This window comes from Scardinius erythrophthalmus (assembly GCF_964197995.2).
Source record: "Scardinius erythrophthalmus genome assembly, chromosome: 10".
NCBI lineage: Eukaryota > Metazoa > Chordata > Actinopteri > Cypriniformes > Leuciscidae > Scardinius > Scardinius erythrophthalmus.
The window spans coordinates 36,905,926-36,922,333 of NC_138230.1; the positions used below are offsets into that span (position 1 = coordinate 36,905,926).

General features: G+C 36.0%; 1 protein-coding gene across 1 annotated transcript in view; it reads left to right on the forward strand.

The window, feature by feature from the left end:
• The window catches only part of LOC308697372 (uncharacterized protein), a 41,685-nt gene extending 26,156 nt beyond the window's left edge, over positions 1 to 15,529 (forward strand). The window contains exons 14-21 of the mRNA XM_081376551.1: positions 1,145 to 1,334; positions 1,570 to 1,755; positions 2,155 to 2,272; positions 4,027 to 4,203; positions 6,960 to 7,091; positions 7,532 to 7,645; positions 11,874 to 12,029; positions 13,102 to 15,529. Coding sequence (XP_081232677.1) covers positions 1,145 to 1,334; positions 1,570 to 1,755; positions 2,155 to 2,272; positions 4,027 to 4,203; positions 6,960 to 7,091; positions 7,532 to 7,645; positions 11,874 to 12,029; positions 13,102 to 13,239 — 1,211 coding nt within the window. The 3' untranslated portion in view covers positions 13,240 to 15,529. The remainder of the gene's footprint in view (positions 1 to 1,144; positions 1,335 to 1,569; positions 1,756 to 2,154; positions 2,273 to 4,026; positions 4,204 to 6,959; positions 7,092 to 7,531; positions 7,646 to 11,873; positions 12,030 to 13,101) is intronic.
• The last annotated feature ends 879 nt before the right edge of the window (positions 15,530 to 16,408 follow it).

Below are 16,408 nucleotides of genomic sequence, written 5' to 3' on the forward strand. Positions count from 1 at the left end.
TTGAGCACACGATTGTTAAAAGATCATATGTATTAAAAGTTAATCATATTAGGATGAACTTGGAACATTTTTTATTTGAGACAGGAAGGAAGTGGGAACCACCAAGAACAAGATCCTAGTAGCAACTGCATTGCAAACAGCTAAAATAACTGCCATAGATAACATTGCTATCATAAGGTTTTGCATGTGCAAACACCACTCACATTTTGTTTCTTTAGTGAAATCTGTTTGCTAAATTCTGAAGAATGATGAACTTAACAGATGTTTTTCTAAGTCGTTTTTTTTTTACTTTCCATAACAGGGAACTGTTGATGACAATGGACCAGGGTTATTATCAATAACGAAAACTAAAGCTATTAAAACATTTTTTATAATTGAAATAAAGCTGAAATAAAATAAAATATAAATATTCAATGAAAATTAGAAATGTTGCCTTGGCTAGTACTTGGAAGCACTAGAATTATTATCTGGAAATAAATAAAACTAAAACTGAAATAAAAATAAATAAAACCTAAATAGCAATATTTAAAAGAATAAAATAAAATGACAAAAGCACATAGTGAAATTTCTAAAAAAATTAAACTTTTTTTTAGACTAAAATTAACATTAAAAGAAAAAGAAAAAACATAAAAATAAAAGCTAGTTCAAAACAATAATAAAACTTAACACTGCAATTGACAAGTTAAAAGAAAATGAAAACATATATATTTATGTGAACATAAAATGTGCAAATGTATAAATAAACATAAAAATAATAATTATATTAATAACAAATTAAAAAATGCACATAAATAAACGAATAAAAATATAAATGATGGCTTACCCAACTTATACTGTCACCTATTCATGTTTCATAAATTTATCCTGTGTATAAAAAAATCCTGTGTAAAATGAGCAGGATGTTAATATAATAGTGTACATAAATAAGCATATAATAGCTGTTGTTTAAGTTCAAAATAATTAAAGATTTGAAAACTCTTTTCAATGAAATACCACAGCAACAACATCATCTCAGCTCCACCCTGTGGTGAAACAGCAAGTTGTTCCTTAATGCAAAAGCCAATTAGCATATTTCTGTTCTTAGTTCTTGTTTCCTTCAGGACTGCAGCTGTTACTGAGCACTTCTCATGACTTTGATCCACAGATCATTTAAAGGAGCCTCTAGAAAACTACATCGCCAATATCAAAAAGGTGCGTCTGATCCGAGCAAGGAAGAGAGAGGGTTTGGTGCGAGCGCGGCTCCTGGGAGCTTCCATTGCCACAGGAGATGTGCTGACCTTCCTCGATTGCCACTGTGAGTGTCATGAAGGCTGGTTGGAGCCTTTACTCCAGAGGTGAGACAGATAACCCCCTCTCTACAAACCCAAAACATGCAGTATTTTCAAAATGTGTGTATGCATTTGCTCTTTAGCAAATATTGTTATGGCAAAATGCTTTCAGCACAAGTTAATTTGTGTTTACTTTGCATTTGCAGAACATTTTTGCATGCTTTTTTATTTGCTACGTCACATCACAGTTTGTTTTATGAGACCTAATATTTATCTCCCTTTTTATCTTTAAATCTTGTAGAATTAAGGACGAGCCTTCGGCTGTGGTGTGTCCAGTAATTGACGTCATTGACTGGAACACCTTCGAGTTCCTGGGAAACCCTGGAGAACCTCAGATCGGGGGATTTGATTGGCGATTGGTGTTCACGTGGCACACTATCCCAGAACACGAGCAGAAACGCAGAAGTTCTGTCACTGATGTTGTCAGGTCTGTGCTTCATGGTTGCACAAAGTGGAAAACAATTTGTAGTACTAATGGAAACGTGTTTAATTTTTGGTCCTGTTCCAATTGAAAAACAGTGCAACATGGCGTTGATATGTTCAGTCTAAGTTTTGGTTGGTATGTCATTGGGATTTGAGCTTTATTATGCTTTGCCTGATTTAAACACACAATTCCATTTTTAATATCTGCAGATTTACAGATTTAATATGTTTTTTATGGCCATATTTCAGGCACCAGAACTGTTTAGGTGAACATAATTGAACGTGCTCTCTACTAATTAAATATCAACATTTAACATTAAACCCTGCCGTTATGCTTTTCCCAGAAGTTTATGTAATTTTACTAGTAGACACAGAAATAATTCTGTTTGTTGCTTTGATCCAGGTCTCCTACAATGGCTGGGGGTTTGTTTGCAGTCGATAAGAAGTACTTCCTTTACCTGGGCACATATGACACAGGAATGGAGGTGTGGGGTGGAGAGAACCTGGAGTTCTCATTCAGAGTAAGTGCATTTTGTTGCTTTTTCTGTAACATTTTCCTCTTGATTCTCTCCAGGTTTTGGCTTCCTGAAGGGGAAAAGCCTTTGGGCAGATGGTAACAATCCTAGTTTGAAAACTGTGTGATGAATCACACAATGTTAGGAGGTCGCTCAGCGCCTTTATTAAGTGTCTGCCAGCAAGTATGATGACTAAAGCGACCTTCACTGTTTACTTACTCATAATTTCTCTGATTACTCAGCTCATGCCCTGAAGGATTCTAACACTGTTACATAGACAGTAATGGTTCATTTGAGTTTTGAGTGCCTTGAACGCCTTGGTATGTGTTTTAACCAGATTCTGGCAGGAAACATCACAAAGTCCTGACAGATGCTCTTTCAGTGCAATATGACAGATCAGCTTTTTTATTCTCTGGACCAGTAGATCCTTTCCAAAATCTAGTGATTTGACTGTCTGTAAACCCAAGTGTATCCTACTGTGTCCTGCAGTACTACAAACCATACCCCTACAAATTACACCCCTACTACAAGTTACACCTCTACAATGAAACAGCCAATTAGAGGATCTTATCAGAGGGCGAATTCCAAACAGCATTTTTGCACTCTCGAAGAGCACTTTGGGAAGGGAACGCCAATTAAGGGGTGTTCCAAATGAAAGTGAACAACTAAATACTGAACAACTGAATTTACACAAGTCCATTAGCGTTGGGTGTATGCGATTGTCCCTTCAAAGAAGTAATTTTAGCGTTTATTTATGGTCATGTGACATATGGTGGTGAATCCTCATGATTCATTTTAAAGCTTGATGGTGGGAGAGTTCGAGTTAACGTATAAACAGATTCAAGTTGCTTTGTTTTGTTTGTAATATATAATATGCATTTTGTCATACAGTTCATATTAAGTTTAAGTTTAAGAATTCAAGGGTAAGAAATGTTTAATAGTAGATAGCAGATAGAGAATATACTCACACAAACACTCACATACAGAACACATATTTTCAAAACTTAATTATAAAATGTAATTTATTTGAAAAGTATATTAATAGCAATAATAAGTTGTTCCTGTTGTTAGAACAGCTAATGAACTGATGAACATCTAATGGAAATTTAACTATAAAATACTTCTTAATATACATTTTAATCTTATTGGGGTACAGTTAGCGTTAGGTTTAGGGTCGGGGGTAGTTTTAAAAAAGCTATAATTAGCATTAGTCTGTTATTGATTGTAGAATTTATTTTAGGTTTTGCTAATAGCTGTTATTTCATACTTCATAAGATTCGAAAGCAATGCAAGTTAGCCTTACAAACATTTCATTCATAAAACAAACATAAAGAGCTTTTTTCTTTGCAGGAGCAAACAGACACTTCTCTGTAAAAAGCTATGTTGGAGCTTATTATTTAAATTATTATTTTAATTGAATTCAAAATAGAAAATGCTGGAAAAATTTAAACTAAATAAATATTTTCCAGATAATATTTTAAGAATAATTTGCCTTGGCTTTATTATAATGATAAAACAAAAGCAAATTATGTAAAACAATATGTTGTCTTTATAATATCACAGATAATATTTTTTCTTACACAGTTTAAAAGGGTCTGTACAAGAAAAGATAGAATCATATTTGGGGGTCCCTGGCATCAAAAAATGTGTCTTAGGAGGCAGCATAATTTAATACCCAAATATGCCTATGATGCCTAAAATGCTGCCTATGGATTATTACGGATGGCTAATCTATGTCCTGTCTTTGTGGTGTTTTTCAGATCTGGCAGTGTGGAGGGACTCTGGAAATCCATCCTTGCTCTCACGTGGGTCACGTGTTTCCAAAGAAAGCGCCATATTCAAGAAACAAGGCCTTGGCCAACAGCGTGCGGGCGGCAGAAGTCTGGATGGATGAATTCAAAGAAGTTTATTATCACCGCAGCCCTCATGCACGTCTGGTACGCCTAATTGTGCGGTCTGTTGCATAACTTTGCTTTTGTTTGCTTGTCTGCTCGTTTTCAAAGAGTATGTTTATATCACCATCTATCTTTGAGATTAGTGGAAATAGACTCACGTAGCTACATAGTATTTGGCACAATCTGTTGATATGCTGTGAATGAATGGCATTTAGCTGGTGGGCTGAAACTCCTCAGGTGACATTCTCTGTGCTCAGTGTGAAATTACTATAGTGAGAAGTGCAGCAACTTTCAGTCCGTGTTTGTCATTCACGGTCCCCGCTGAGCCCTGTAGTTAAAGAGAGAGGTGCTCTTGGTGACAGATTTGGTGACCCTTTTCTCTCTGAAACTTGGAGATGCTGCCAGGTTGGCACTGCCAACTCGAAATCAATCTAATGTGATGCCAGCAGGTAAGGCTCTCCCTCTCTCTCTTCAGGTATAAACCACATGCAAACACTGGCCTTGCCAGCGTGGATCAGGTTTGACAACCTTCATACTCCGCTTCCACACAAATTCGTAAGAGGATCACTCTCTCTTTCACCCTCCGAGCCTCACGGCATATTTTATTCATGGCCAAAATCTCTGTCGATTGTGCCACATAGTCCTAAAGATCAACAAAACGAGGCTCTGTGATGGATCTTGATGATCAGAAAGCTTCATTTGACAGCCGCTCGATTGACCGTGTAGCTGGACTTTGTTGAGACTGAAGCCGGATCACAGACAGATCATCAATGTGTGTGATGTTGTGCCACCCGGCTGGCACTCACAGCAGGGCCGTACGTTATTGATGAATCACTATCAAGTTGGTTAATTAGAAGTACACTTCCTTTCATTCATCTTTCCGCAGAGCTGCTGAGCCTCTTCGACAGAGCTCTACTTCCAACAGATGTTCCTCATAAGGAATCATATCTCTGGCAACACTGTGCAGACCATCACTCAACAGTAATTCTTGCCTGACAGGCGGTTATGAGGAGGTACCACAGTCACAAACAAACAGGGGAACTTGGCCTTTATCAGTCTTGTTTGTTGAGGTGGGGTTGCAGCATTATTTTGCGAGAGGATGTTGCATCATGTAGTATTTTGTGGTATACCGCAGTGGGGTAATTGCATCAGAATGTTTAAAAAACAAGATGAGAAAGTTTGATTAGATGTTTGGTTTTATGTGATCATTTTATGAAAACAGATGATGTACTATGAAGAGAGAGCATTGTAGACAGTCTGTTCATGTGGCATTTACTAAAGCCCCAATATAATTAAAGCGAAATCGAAGAACAGACATCATTTCGAACAAAATCAGGCCAAAACTAAGTTTGTTTCAGTTTGAAACAACTTGCAAAAGCGAACTTACTGGAAAAATTTGCTCCGGCTGGTAAACACCAGCTACCATTGGTCTGTGCCGATGACATAATAGGTGGGTGTGCTCTGAGGCTCCACCCTCTATGATGTGAAAATGTTCTACAGTTCATTTCTTTTTTAAGTTTGTCAAGTTCAGATCAGAGTAAAAAATGAACACACTGCAGACTGAGTGGTGATTCTAATTGAAGGAAACACAATACTGTTTTTTCATGTTTACTACTGTAAAGCTGCTTGCTTTAAAGCAGTCTTTTGTATAAAGTGCTATATAAACATCAATTGACTCGAATTGAAGTGCCGAATTGCAGAGCTAGCGCGAACACATCGCTATGATCAGATGCTTTCTTAACTGCTGCTTTCTCACTGCTGTCATTTTTCTTGTTTATTTTGTTATTGAGAGGAAAACGCTCAGCACATATTTACATATTCGTATAAATGCCGCTGAACATTCATATAAATGTTCACTTACAGTATACCGCTTAAAGGTATGTCAAGCTTCTTCTTACCCCTTTTTTTTTATTTAACAGACAGACATACAGACCAAAATAGTGCAGTAACGAACAATCTAGTAATTCCAGAAAGTGAAATAAGTGTGTGTGTGTGTGTGTGTGTGTGTGTGTGTGTGTGTGTGTGTGTGTGTGTGTGTGTGTGTGTGTGTATGCATAAGCAAAGTAACCATTTATTATTTATTACCATCTTCATTTCATTTCACTTCGTTCATACTGACGAGTTGCGCCTAACAATGTCATGCGATATATTGCCCAGCCCTAGTCTTAAGGCAAGAATTATGGTTGCTCATACTTTATGGATTCCTAAAGACCTATTCACACTGAATGTTCGTCTGTCAATATTTTTATTTTAAAGACCAAATTTTTGTCTCTGTTTGACAAAGAAAACATACTGACCAATGGCATATGAGCTTTCGTTTAAGCCTGTTTTGCACATACTGTGGGACGTGAGCTACACATGTTAATTTTGGTGCCCACGTTGAACTTGGCAGATCTGAGCACTCTAGAAAACAAAAAACATTAAATACGAAAATGAACAAATCGAAACTGTAAACTCTGAATGCAGATGATTGAAGGAGCCAAATTTGTCTACTGTATGTAAATGATCTATCATTCTGAGGTAAATGTGGTGCTCCTCCTCAATTAGATACAATTTCATAATGATTAATGTGTAATGGCTCTTAATTACCCCCAATTATTCAATTGGCTGTATTGAATAAAATATTGGTCCTCCTTTCCTTCCTTCCTGGTGTTTTTTCTTAATGAAGATGATTTAATCTGTATTTATATAGTAATATATGTATAATGTTTAATGTATAATATATATATTATTATGCATCACTGTACCTTATGCTATATTAGAGCAATTATTAACTTGCTTTCTTTGCTTGTTTTCAGGAAGCATATGGTGATGTGACGGACAGACGGAAACTCCGAATGCGTCTTAGGTGTAAAGATTTTAAGTGGTTCTTGGATAACATCTATCCTGACATTCAAGTCCCAGAGGACAGGCCTGGAATGTTTGGCATGGTGAGAGGATGCAAACTTCTTGTGTTTACATGCACAGCTTTGTAACAGCAGAGCTCCAGAAGTAAAAATGCCATTATCCGCAGCTGTTAGCTTGTTCTTTTGGTTCAAAGTTTAAAATGCAAGGCAAGAAAATTGTGACATGATGGAATGAGTTCACTTCCTTTACAATCAAGAAAGCGAGTGGAAAAGTGTAGACTACATTCAAAATATGGGACTATTTCATTTAAAAGTTGAAATAATCAGAACTTTTTCTGATTTTTAGAAATAATATAGGTTAAAATGAAAAGGAAATATTAATGTCTATATAGTTTTCTCTTTAACTTTTCACTCATATTATGCTGATAATATAATTTGTTGAAAAAAATATATATATTAAATAAGAAAAATTGGATTTTTGGACCCTATTGTTGGAATATTTCTTTGTTTCTTCTCAATTGTAGCTGAAGAGTAAAGGAAAGGCCAACTACTGTTTTGACTACAACCCACCTGATGATCATAATATGGCCGGTCACCGGGTCATTCTTTACCCGTGTCACGGCATGGGACAAAACCAGGTAACTTTCATTCTCTCAACTGTAACGACAGACATCCGGGCTGCTCCAAGAGGTGTAAAAAGTACCTGAAAACCATACTTGAGTAGAAGTACAGATACCTTACAGCGGAAATGACTCCATTACAAGTTACAAGCCACCAATTTCAGTACAACTTGAGTAAAAGTCTTAGAGTATCTGATTTTAACAGCACTTAAGTATTTTACTCGTACTGAATGTAGGCTCAAAGATGCACTAGTCCTCAACACCTAAGAGATATGCCAGTGAAAAACAAGAAACGGGTCGATTATTGAGGAGAGCAATCACATTTTCTAAAATCAAAATAAAACTGAACACCCCAAAATTGCAATAAACCAAGGTCGACACAACTTAAACGTCTACAAACACTCATGTCTCAGTTAAGCTCAAGGGCTCAAAAAGGGCATAAGTAAACAAATATCCTTCAAAATGGTCTGTTCAGTATAACAGATAATTAAATTACTGTTACTTGACTACATGTCCTCATCTCTTATATGAAACATGTGTTCGTGTAAAGTAGCCATGTTGACAAGTTTGGGTGAGTAAGGGCACAAGATATAGTACCTTCAATGCCCTGCCAATGGTGATATTGCTTCTTTTGCAACCGCAGAAAAAGTAGAAAAGGTTAGGTGACATGCAAAATGTGAAGAGTAATTGCATTACTCATCACAAATGTATTGAAGTAAAGAGTACATATACTTATTCAAAACAATACACAGAGATTTAATGCATCCTCAGGAATACACATGGAAGTGTCTCTCACAGCTGTAATGTATTATTAAAATGCCATTCTAATATGGCGCAGTAAATAATGTGTTGTGTACTTCACAGCACGCTTGTTTTTAAAGTGACTTTAGCCGCCTGGCACAGCAGCGTGACTTCGTTCGTCTCCTCCCTCTCTGTGGGGAGGCAGATGAGCCCTAGAGACTTATCAGTGCACAATATCAGCTATGTACAGCACAACAACACTCTTCTAATGGATTCTCTCTGTGAATACAAGAGAAATGTTCTTCTCATTCTGTCTGGTTTAGTACATATGGGTCAATCCTGTTATGCAGTACATTTTGAGATTTAAAGGGGACCTATTTCACCATTTTTCAAAGTTTTGAATTTGTTTTTTTAATTTGTAATATTTCGCAATATTACTGTTTTAACTGTATTTTTGAGTAAATAAATGCAGCCTTGGTGAGCATAAGAGATTCTTTCAAAAACATAAAAACATTTTAATGTTTCCAAACTTTTGACAGATGCTATACACTTATTATTATATAATATTATGTTTGCTTTTATTACACAATTATCAAAAGAGGTAATGTAATGAGGCCATTTCTTGTTCTTTACCTTACAGCCTACTCTTTACCTAATAGGCCCGTAGGTGTCACATGGACTTCATTTAAAGCAACACTAAGGAAAATTTTGACCTTAAAATAATGTTTCCAAAATTGTATCAGTGGTTCATCAAGTCGTAACAGGGTGAAAGGCACTTCTGGATTCGCTTTGCAGCCCTATATCTGCAATAACCACACTATGCAAGTTTGCCAAACCGGGTCACGTTTCTGTAGTTCGAATGAGACATAAGAAAACTACAAATTTGACTTGCTTTACGTCAAGCGTCACAATATTCATTATTTAGTTTTTCTTTGTTTCTGATGTCGCAATACATCATACTTTCATAAAATCATGCAACATACTCTACCTTGTCTGTGGACATCGTTCATTCCAAAGCCGGTGCTGGATAAACAGCGAGCGTGCGTGCGACAGTAGGCTGCGGTAGGCTAAATTATTTACGACATTGATAATGGACAATTCTGCTTCCAACCTGTAGGGCGACCGAAGAGGAAAAGTTCCTTAGTGTTGCTTTAACCAACTATAATAGCTTCATCAAACGGAAAGTCAAGACAAAAATTTAATTGATTAAAATAATGTGATTTAAACACTATATTTCCTATTAATACAACTACTGGTAATGCATGGTTTTGTTGAGTGCTTTGTAATTTGTCTTCACATTTGATATTTTAAGAGAAGCAATTCATCTGCAAATTAGACAAAACAAAGATCCAGATTGCTCCACAAATGCAAATTCATACAGACAGATTCAAATTCAAATTCATACATCTTTTAATATGTTTAAACACTGCAAACAGATGGTGGCTCTGTTGTTTTCAACTGCTTTACATTATGAAAACTGGTTTGTTGTCGGAAAGATCAGGAATCATGGAGGACACCAGGTTTATTCTTGCCTATTTATTGGGGAAATCTTATTAAAGATAAAATGATATTAATCGTCTCATTTATTGACAACCATGTAAACATGGTGCTATCTAGATAGTCAGCTTGCTGACAATTGTGTAATTTTGGTCAAATGCAGGCTATTTTCACTGTGTAAAAAACTTCAAATGGTTATTTATACATGCAAATATGCACTACTTTAACGACAAGACAAGGCGATGTATGAGCTAATAAAGAATACCCATCATGAGAGGGCATTCATGTCCAAATTCCTACTTGGATTTGTAAACTCGCATTTACGATAATCGATAGCATGCGAAGGCAGCATTAGGAGCATCAAACTGCACACACGGTTTCGTGAAGGAACAGACTGGCTGAATGACACTTTCATTCAAGCCGAATTTCACAATGTACATTGCCAAACTCCAACAAAAATGTTTGTCAGTTTTGTAAGATCATCTGTGTTTTTTTTGCAGCCCAGAGAAAGCGTTTGCGCATGATTGCCAGATCAGGGAAGATTAAGTAAAATAAGTATTAGACTGGTAAACCCAGCACGATCTGCAGGCGATTTGATTTCGCCCTGCAGCTCAGGCTGGAAACCTGTACATTCTTCTATCCTGCTTCCGTTACAAATTTGCAGGGACCAATCACAAACTGGCTTATCTACCTGGCGCGCTATTGGCGGGTTTAATCCAATCCAATTCCTTTTAACCTCTTGACGATGCTCAATGGCTTGTTTAGTTTAGCAAACAAATCGCTCGAGTAGGTGTAAATACCACTCACTTTCATGGTTTTTTTTGCACAACCTGCAAAAATCGCTTGATGACATTGCTGCTTCTGCAAATGGCTGATCAATGCTCCAAACCAACACGTTTGTTGACACATTTCCTGCCTGGAGTTTTCGCTGCAAAGTACGTCACCTGGATCGTTGGTCTGATTGGTTGAGGACTATCCAATTGCGTACAGAGTCATTTGAACTATGCCCGTTGATCACGCCTCTTGTGCAGTAGAAAATACAGAGCAAGACTCCTCAGACCAATGTTCAGTCTTAAAAGATTGAGCTTGGTCTGGTGATAGCCAGACTAAGGAAGTATCATTTTAAGAGAAAAACTAAGTTTTGGGCATCTTGACACCTGCAACCCCAAGCAGGAAAGATAGTGGGGGCTTGTAACCAATACAAGATAACGGAAATGTCAAATAAAAATTATATTTCTAGGACAAATATCCAGCAGGCCAGTATTGATTTTTTTATTTTATTAATCGAGAGAAGCTGATATCGTTATCACGATTAAAATACGATTTATTGTGCAGCCCTAAATTTAAAGTATTTCTGTAAAAGAGTATAGCAGACGTTTAGAAATGTGTTCTGGTCAAGATCAGGCAACTTTATTGAATTATAGTGTAATTAGTTACATGATATACATTATTTATGATATACAATTCTTTTACAGCATGAAATGTTTTAGAGATAGAGGCAGAATTCCATCAAATCCATTACTAATACACTTTGTTGTTGTTCTCCCATCAAAAATCATGTCACTTCTTGGAGGATGATGTCTTTGAGGAACTGGATTTTGGATATTACTAAAAATTAAAGGATGTTAGTCAGTGAAGATAATGAGGACACAGGAAACATTTTGATTAGAGAAAGAAATAAAAACTCCTGGAATATTTTTTTTTATAAATTAGCCAGTTTTTGATGTCTTTAAAGTAGTGAAATTATTTGTAGTTCACTTTTATGTTCACTTAAGTGTGATATTACGATAAAAGAAAACGAATATGTTTTCCAGGTTTAAAAAATGTGATTAAATATTTGATCTAATACATTAAGATACTATATGATGGGGACAAAATGTACTGCATAACATGATTGACCCGTATGTGTCTCTCTATCAGATGTTGCCGTTTTTGGATTTGTCTTTGAATAAGATTTGATGTGTTGAGCTTCTGTGTGTGAATATTTTCCTTTCTTGTTTTGTGACAGTTCTTCGAGTACTCAACGCTCCAAGAGATCCGTTATAACACGAGGGATCCTGCAGGCTGTATCGTAGCTGATCCCATTTCCACATTCCTTACCATACAGCACTGCAGTAAACCCAGGGAACCTGTGCCTGAAGACCAGAAGTTTATATTCAGAGAGGTGAGATCATTGAACACATCAGTACAAACAGTTTTATTAAAACGAATTACATAAATCCCAAATAATCTCATATATATATATATATATATATATATATATATACACACACACACACACTACTGTTCAAAGGTTTGGGGTCAGTAAGATTTTTTTCTGAAAGAAATTAATATTTTTATTAGCAAGGATTCATGAAATTGATCAAAAAGTGACAGTAAAGACATTGATAATGTTACAAAAGATTATATTTCAAATAAAGGCTGTTGTTTTGAACTTTCTATTCATCAAAGAAAAAATCACGGTTTCCACAAAAATATTAAGCTTCATTTGATGATGATAATAATAAATGTTTCTTGAGCACCAAATATGCATATTAGAATGATTTCTGAAGGATCATGTGACACTGAAGACTGGAGTAATGATGCTGAAAATTCAGCTTTTTCATCACTGGAATATATTTTAAAATAGAAGACTTCTGGGGGAAAAAAAAATCACAATATTACTATTTTAATTGTATTAGATCAATTAAATGCAGCATAAGAGACTTCTTTCAAAAACATTAAAAAATCTTATCAACCTCAAACTTTTAAACAGTATTGTATTTGCTGAATGTACGTGTGTGTGTGTGTGTGTGTGTGTGTGTGTGTGTGTATGTATATAAAATGTATTAGTTTTACATTTACAGGTGTCATCATGTGGTTTGGTAGGTAGTCAGGACAAGAATTGTACACACTAACATGCATGCTTTGTAGCACTTCAAGTGTCCTTCAAACGGGCCAAGTAAATGTCACATTAAAGCGTTACTTGAGAAAGTCATGGACAGCAAGAGGTTTCAGTGTGTCATTTCAGAAGCAAGCCTTAGTGTGAACTCTTTGCCAGTACAGCGAGCACCTGAAGAGCAGCGTGACGACAGCAGGTTTCTCACTAGACTGTGGGGAATTAGAGCTGGGAGCCAATTAAATGCTAGGGGTGGCTGAGCTTCCTGTTCTAGTGGGCCAGAGGCTTTTATAGTATTTGAACAAACCCCTGACTGTAAGTATTAAAATTAGGCATGTCATAATCTTTGCATTTGCAGGATGGCTCTCTCTACCACGTTCAGTCACAGAAATGTGTTGAGGCAGTGGACCGGACTGACAATGGGAACCCTGGCCCCGCTCTCCGCTCCTGCTCCGACTCGGACTCCCAGAAGTGGTTCTTTGAAGAGAGAACATAGCAAAGGTTCTCTCTACACCTTTCATATCAGCTGCTCCAACTCCACTGCAGTTTATTGATCATTCCAATTCCTCCGCTTAGGATTGATAGTGCCTTCCTGTTACAAGAGGTGCACAGTTCATACTGTGATTAATGTATTAGATTTGAGATTTTTTGCAGTGTATTAAAATTCATCATTTATAATAGAGTCGTTCAGTTTTTAATCCTGAAACCTGAAGAGAGTGACCATTTTCGTGCCAATGAGTGTTCTCTGAAACTTCAAGAGTTTTGGATTTATGAGTAAAATAACACGTGTAAACATACGTTGAGTAATATAATATACACTACCTTTCACTACCGTTTGTCAGTACGCTGACACAAATTAATATTTTTTTTCAGCAAGGGTGCGTTGAATTGATCAAAATAGACATTAAAGAGTTTCTTAATGTTAAAAAGATTTATTTAAAATAAATGCTGTTATTTCTATTCATCAAAGAATCCTGAACGAATGTATCTCGGTTTCTACTAGGATATTAAGCAGCACTGTTTTCGACATTGATAATAATAAGAAATATTTCTTGAGCAGCAAATCAGCAAATTGGAATGATTTCTGAAGCCTGGAGTAATGATGCTGAAAATTCAGCTGATTAAAATTCAGTTATTTTTAAGTTTTAATAATATTTCACAATATTGCTGTTTTTACTGTATTTTAGATCAAATAAATGCAGCCTTGGTGAGCAGAAGAGACTTCAAAAACAAAGAAAAATCTTACACACCCCAAATTTTGAACGCTAGTATATGTTGCATAATAAAATGTGAAAGTCTCAAAACCACAGACCTTATTTTAATCATAAATCCAAAACTGCCTTTCTTAAAGCCCACAGGAAGTGAATTAGTCTTCCAGACTGACATGCAAATAGACATTGTCATTGAACACATCCATTTCTCTGCAAAGAAATAAACACTGTATTTATCATTTAATTTTACAGGAAGGTAATTTGAGTTATTTTAATCAGTCAGTGCTGCCATCTCCCCTGCTATTCTGCAAAGTAGCTTCTATTAGAATTTTTCGACTTGACATTTTCAGCTTCTAGCATTTTTAAAATCTCCCCCTTCTGTGATCTGGTACCTGATGAAACTTAGAGCCCCTTGGCAGCTTCGTCGTGTGTTTATTTTCGGCTGAGTATTGAGTTTAGGTTCAGAGAAGCAGCAGTGATGGCAGTGCTGCCATTCTCTTTCCAACCACTAGATGGTGCCAAATTCTCCATTTTACTCCATGTCCTCCATGTTGTAACATCAGCTCATATTTACAGTCCATGTCTGTTATTACAGTAGCTCACTATGCGCTGACTGAGATGCTAGGTTACACTTTTTATACACAATTACAGTTAAAAATGTACAATGATTGTTGTTTCTGAAAGCGTATGGCAGCCTACCTCTAGTCATTTACCTGCTGTATGTGATTGTTGTGCATTTGAAGGGAACAAAACAGAGCTGGATGTCACAGCAAATACTAGATTGTAGTGGCCAAAGTTCTGTGATTTTGCTTTATTTTCCAATGCAAGTCTAGTTAGAGTATGTGGATATAATGGTGCTTTTCCACTAGGTACAGTGGAAAACCCCCCAAAAGTGAGCCGTACCATGCAGTGACAAAGCACCATAAATGTCTTTAAATTCTGGCCATGTTTCCCATGCTGAATGATCGTTTCTGTCAGGCTAACGTCATTTGTCATGAATTTGTTTGATTAACTTTCTCAGTTATTTATTAAGTAAAAGTGTGGTGCAGGGATTACGTATTTTTGTAGGCCAACCCAGAAGTTAGCATCACCCTGGTTCCCTAGCTACAAATTATTATTATTTTTTTTCATTGGCTTTTGGATTATTGCTGAAAATAAGGTCTGTGAATAACAGAAGCTTATGATCCTTAGATGTTTTGTTCGTAGAATTAATCTTCACAAGTGAACACAACTTTTATGGATTATGAATCGGCAAGTCAAAAGATAAACGTATATGAACTACACCACAGTCGAATGACTTCAACATCACCATAATTGTTAGTTCGAGTTATAATAGTTTGCAAGAGCAACGGGGCTGTGAAAACGGACTAGTGAGTAGATGAGTTTACCTGATGATGTCCCGACAACCTCTGTTTCCTCACATTTAGACACTTGTTAGCAACCGCCTTTTATGAGACAAGTAAAAGCTTTAAAAAATCACAAGAAGGTATTACTGATATATTTTATATCATAGAATAAAACGTGAAATATCTTGAGATTGTGTTAACCACATACCTTATTTCAAGCATTTAAACCAAAAAAAAAAAAACATTCAAAAGACCCATTGACTTCAGGACAGTGGAACCGGAAATGTTAAAATGCTAACTCGTTTCCAGATTTTGTCCTACAAAAAATGTAATTCCTGCACCACTCTATTGTTGGAGTCCTTGACATTGCTGGTATGTTTAAAAACAGTTTTTTTTTTTAATGAAAGAATTAGTTTAGTCAAATATTAACTGAACGTCGTGTCGTTCCAAACCTGTATGAATTTGTTCTTTGGAACACAAAAGAAGATATTTTGAAGAATGTACATGCTGATATTTCCCCCCCAAAAAGGCACTTTATAAGTTTCATAAAAGTGGTCCATACAATATTCGTCTGAGGTCAAATGGAAGTTTTGTATGAAGAATGGGCAAAATTAAAGTAGTTATTGATTGAAAATTCTCATTCACTTTCATTTTATAAAAAAAAAAAAAAAAAAGCAGCTGCAACATTCTGCTATAAATTTCTCTTGTGTTCCACAAAGAAAAATGTTTTTGAAAGACTAAATTAAGACAAATGTTTTATTTTTAAAGACATTTAACATGTTTTAAGTGACTTAAGAGTGTTCAAAGTACGTGAACAGTTCATTTTTCTAAAACGGGTGAGAGGAAAGTTTTCTATGGTGAGGTTTATGGAGCTTTTTTTTTTTTTTTGCAATAGTCTATAAGGTGATGGGCTAACTTATCATTGTCAAAGGGAGAATTGGTTTACTGATGTGATTTTCTCTGAGAACATGTGACATGAGCTCAATACTGGACAGATGTTTCCAGGGCTTCAATAGATAAGAAGGTGATTGAGAGATTGATTATGTGATGATTATAAAATGAGAACCCATTATGTTTGAATCGGTAGGATTTTTCCTTTCTATCAAAG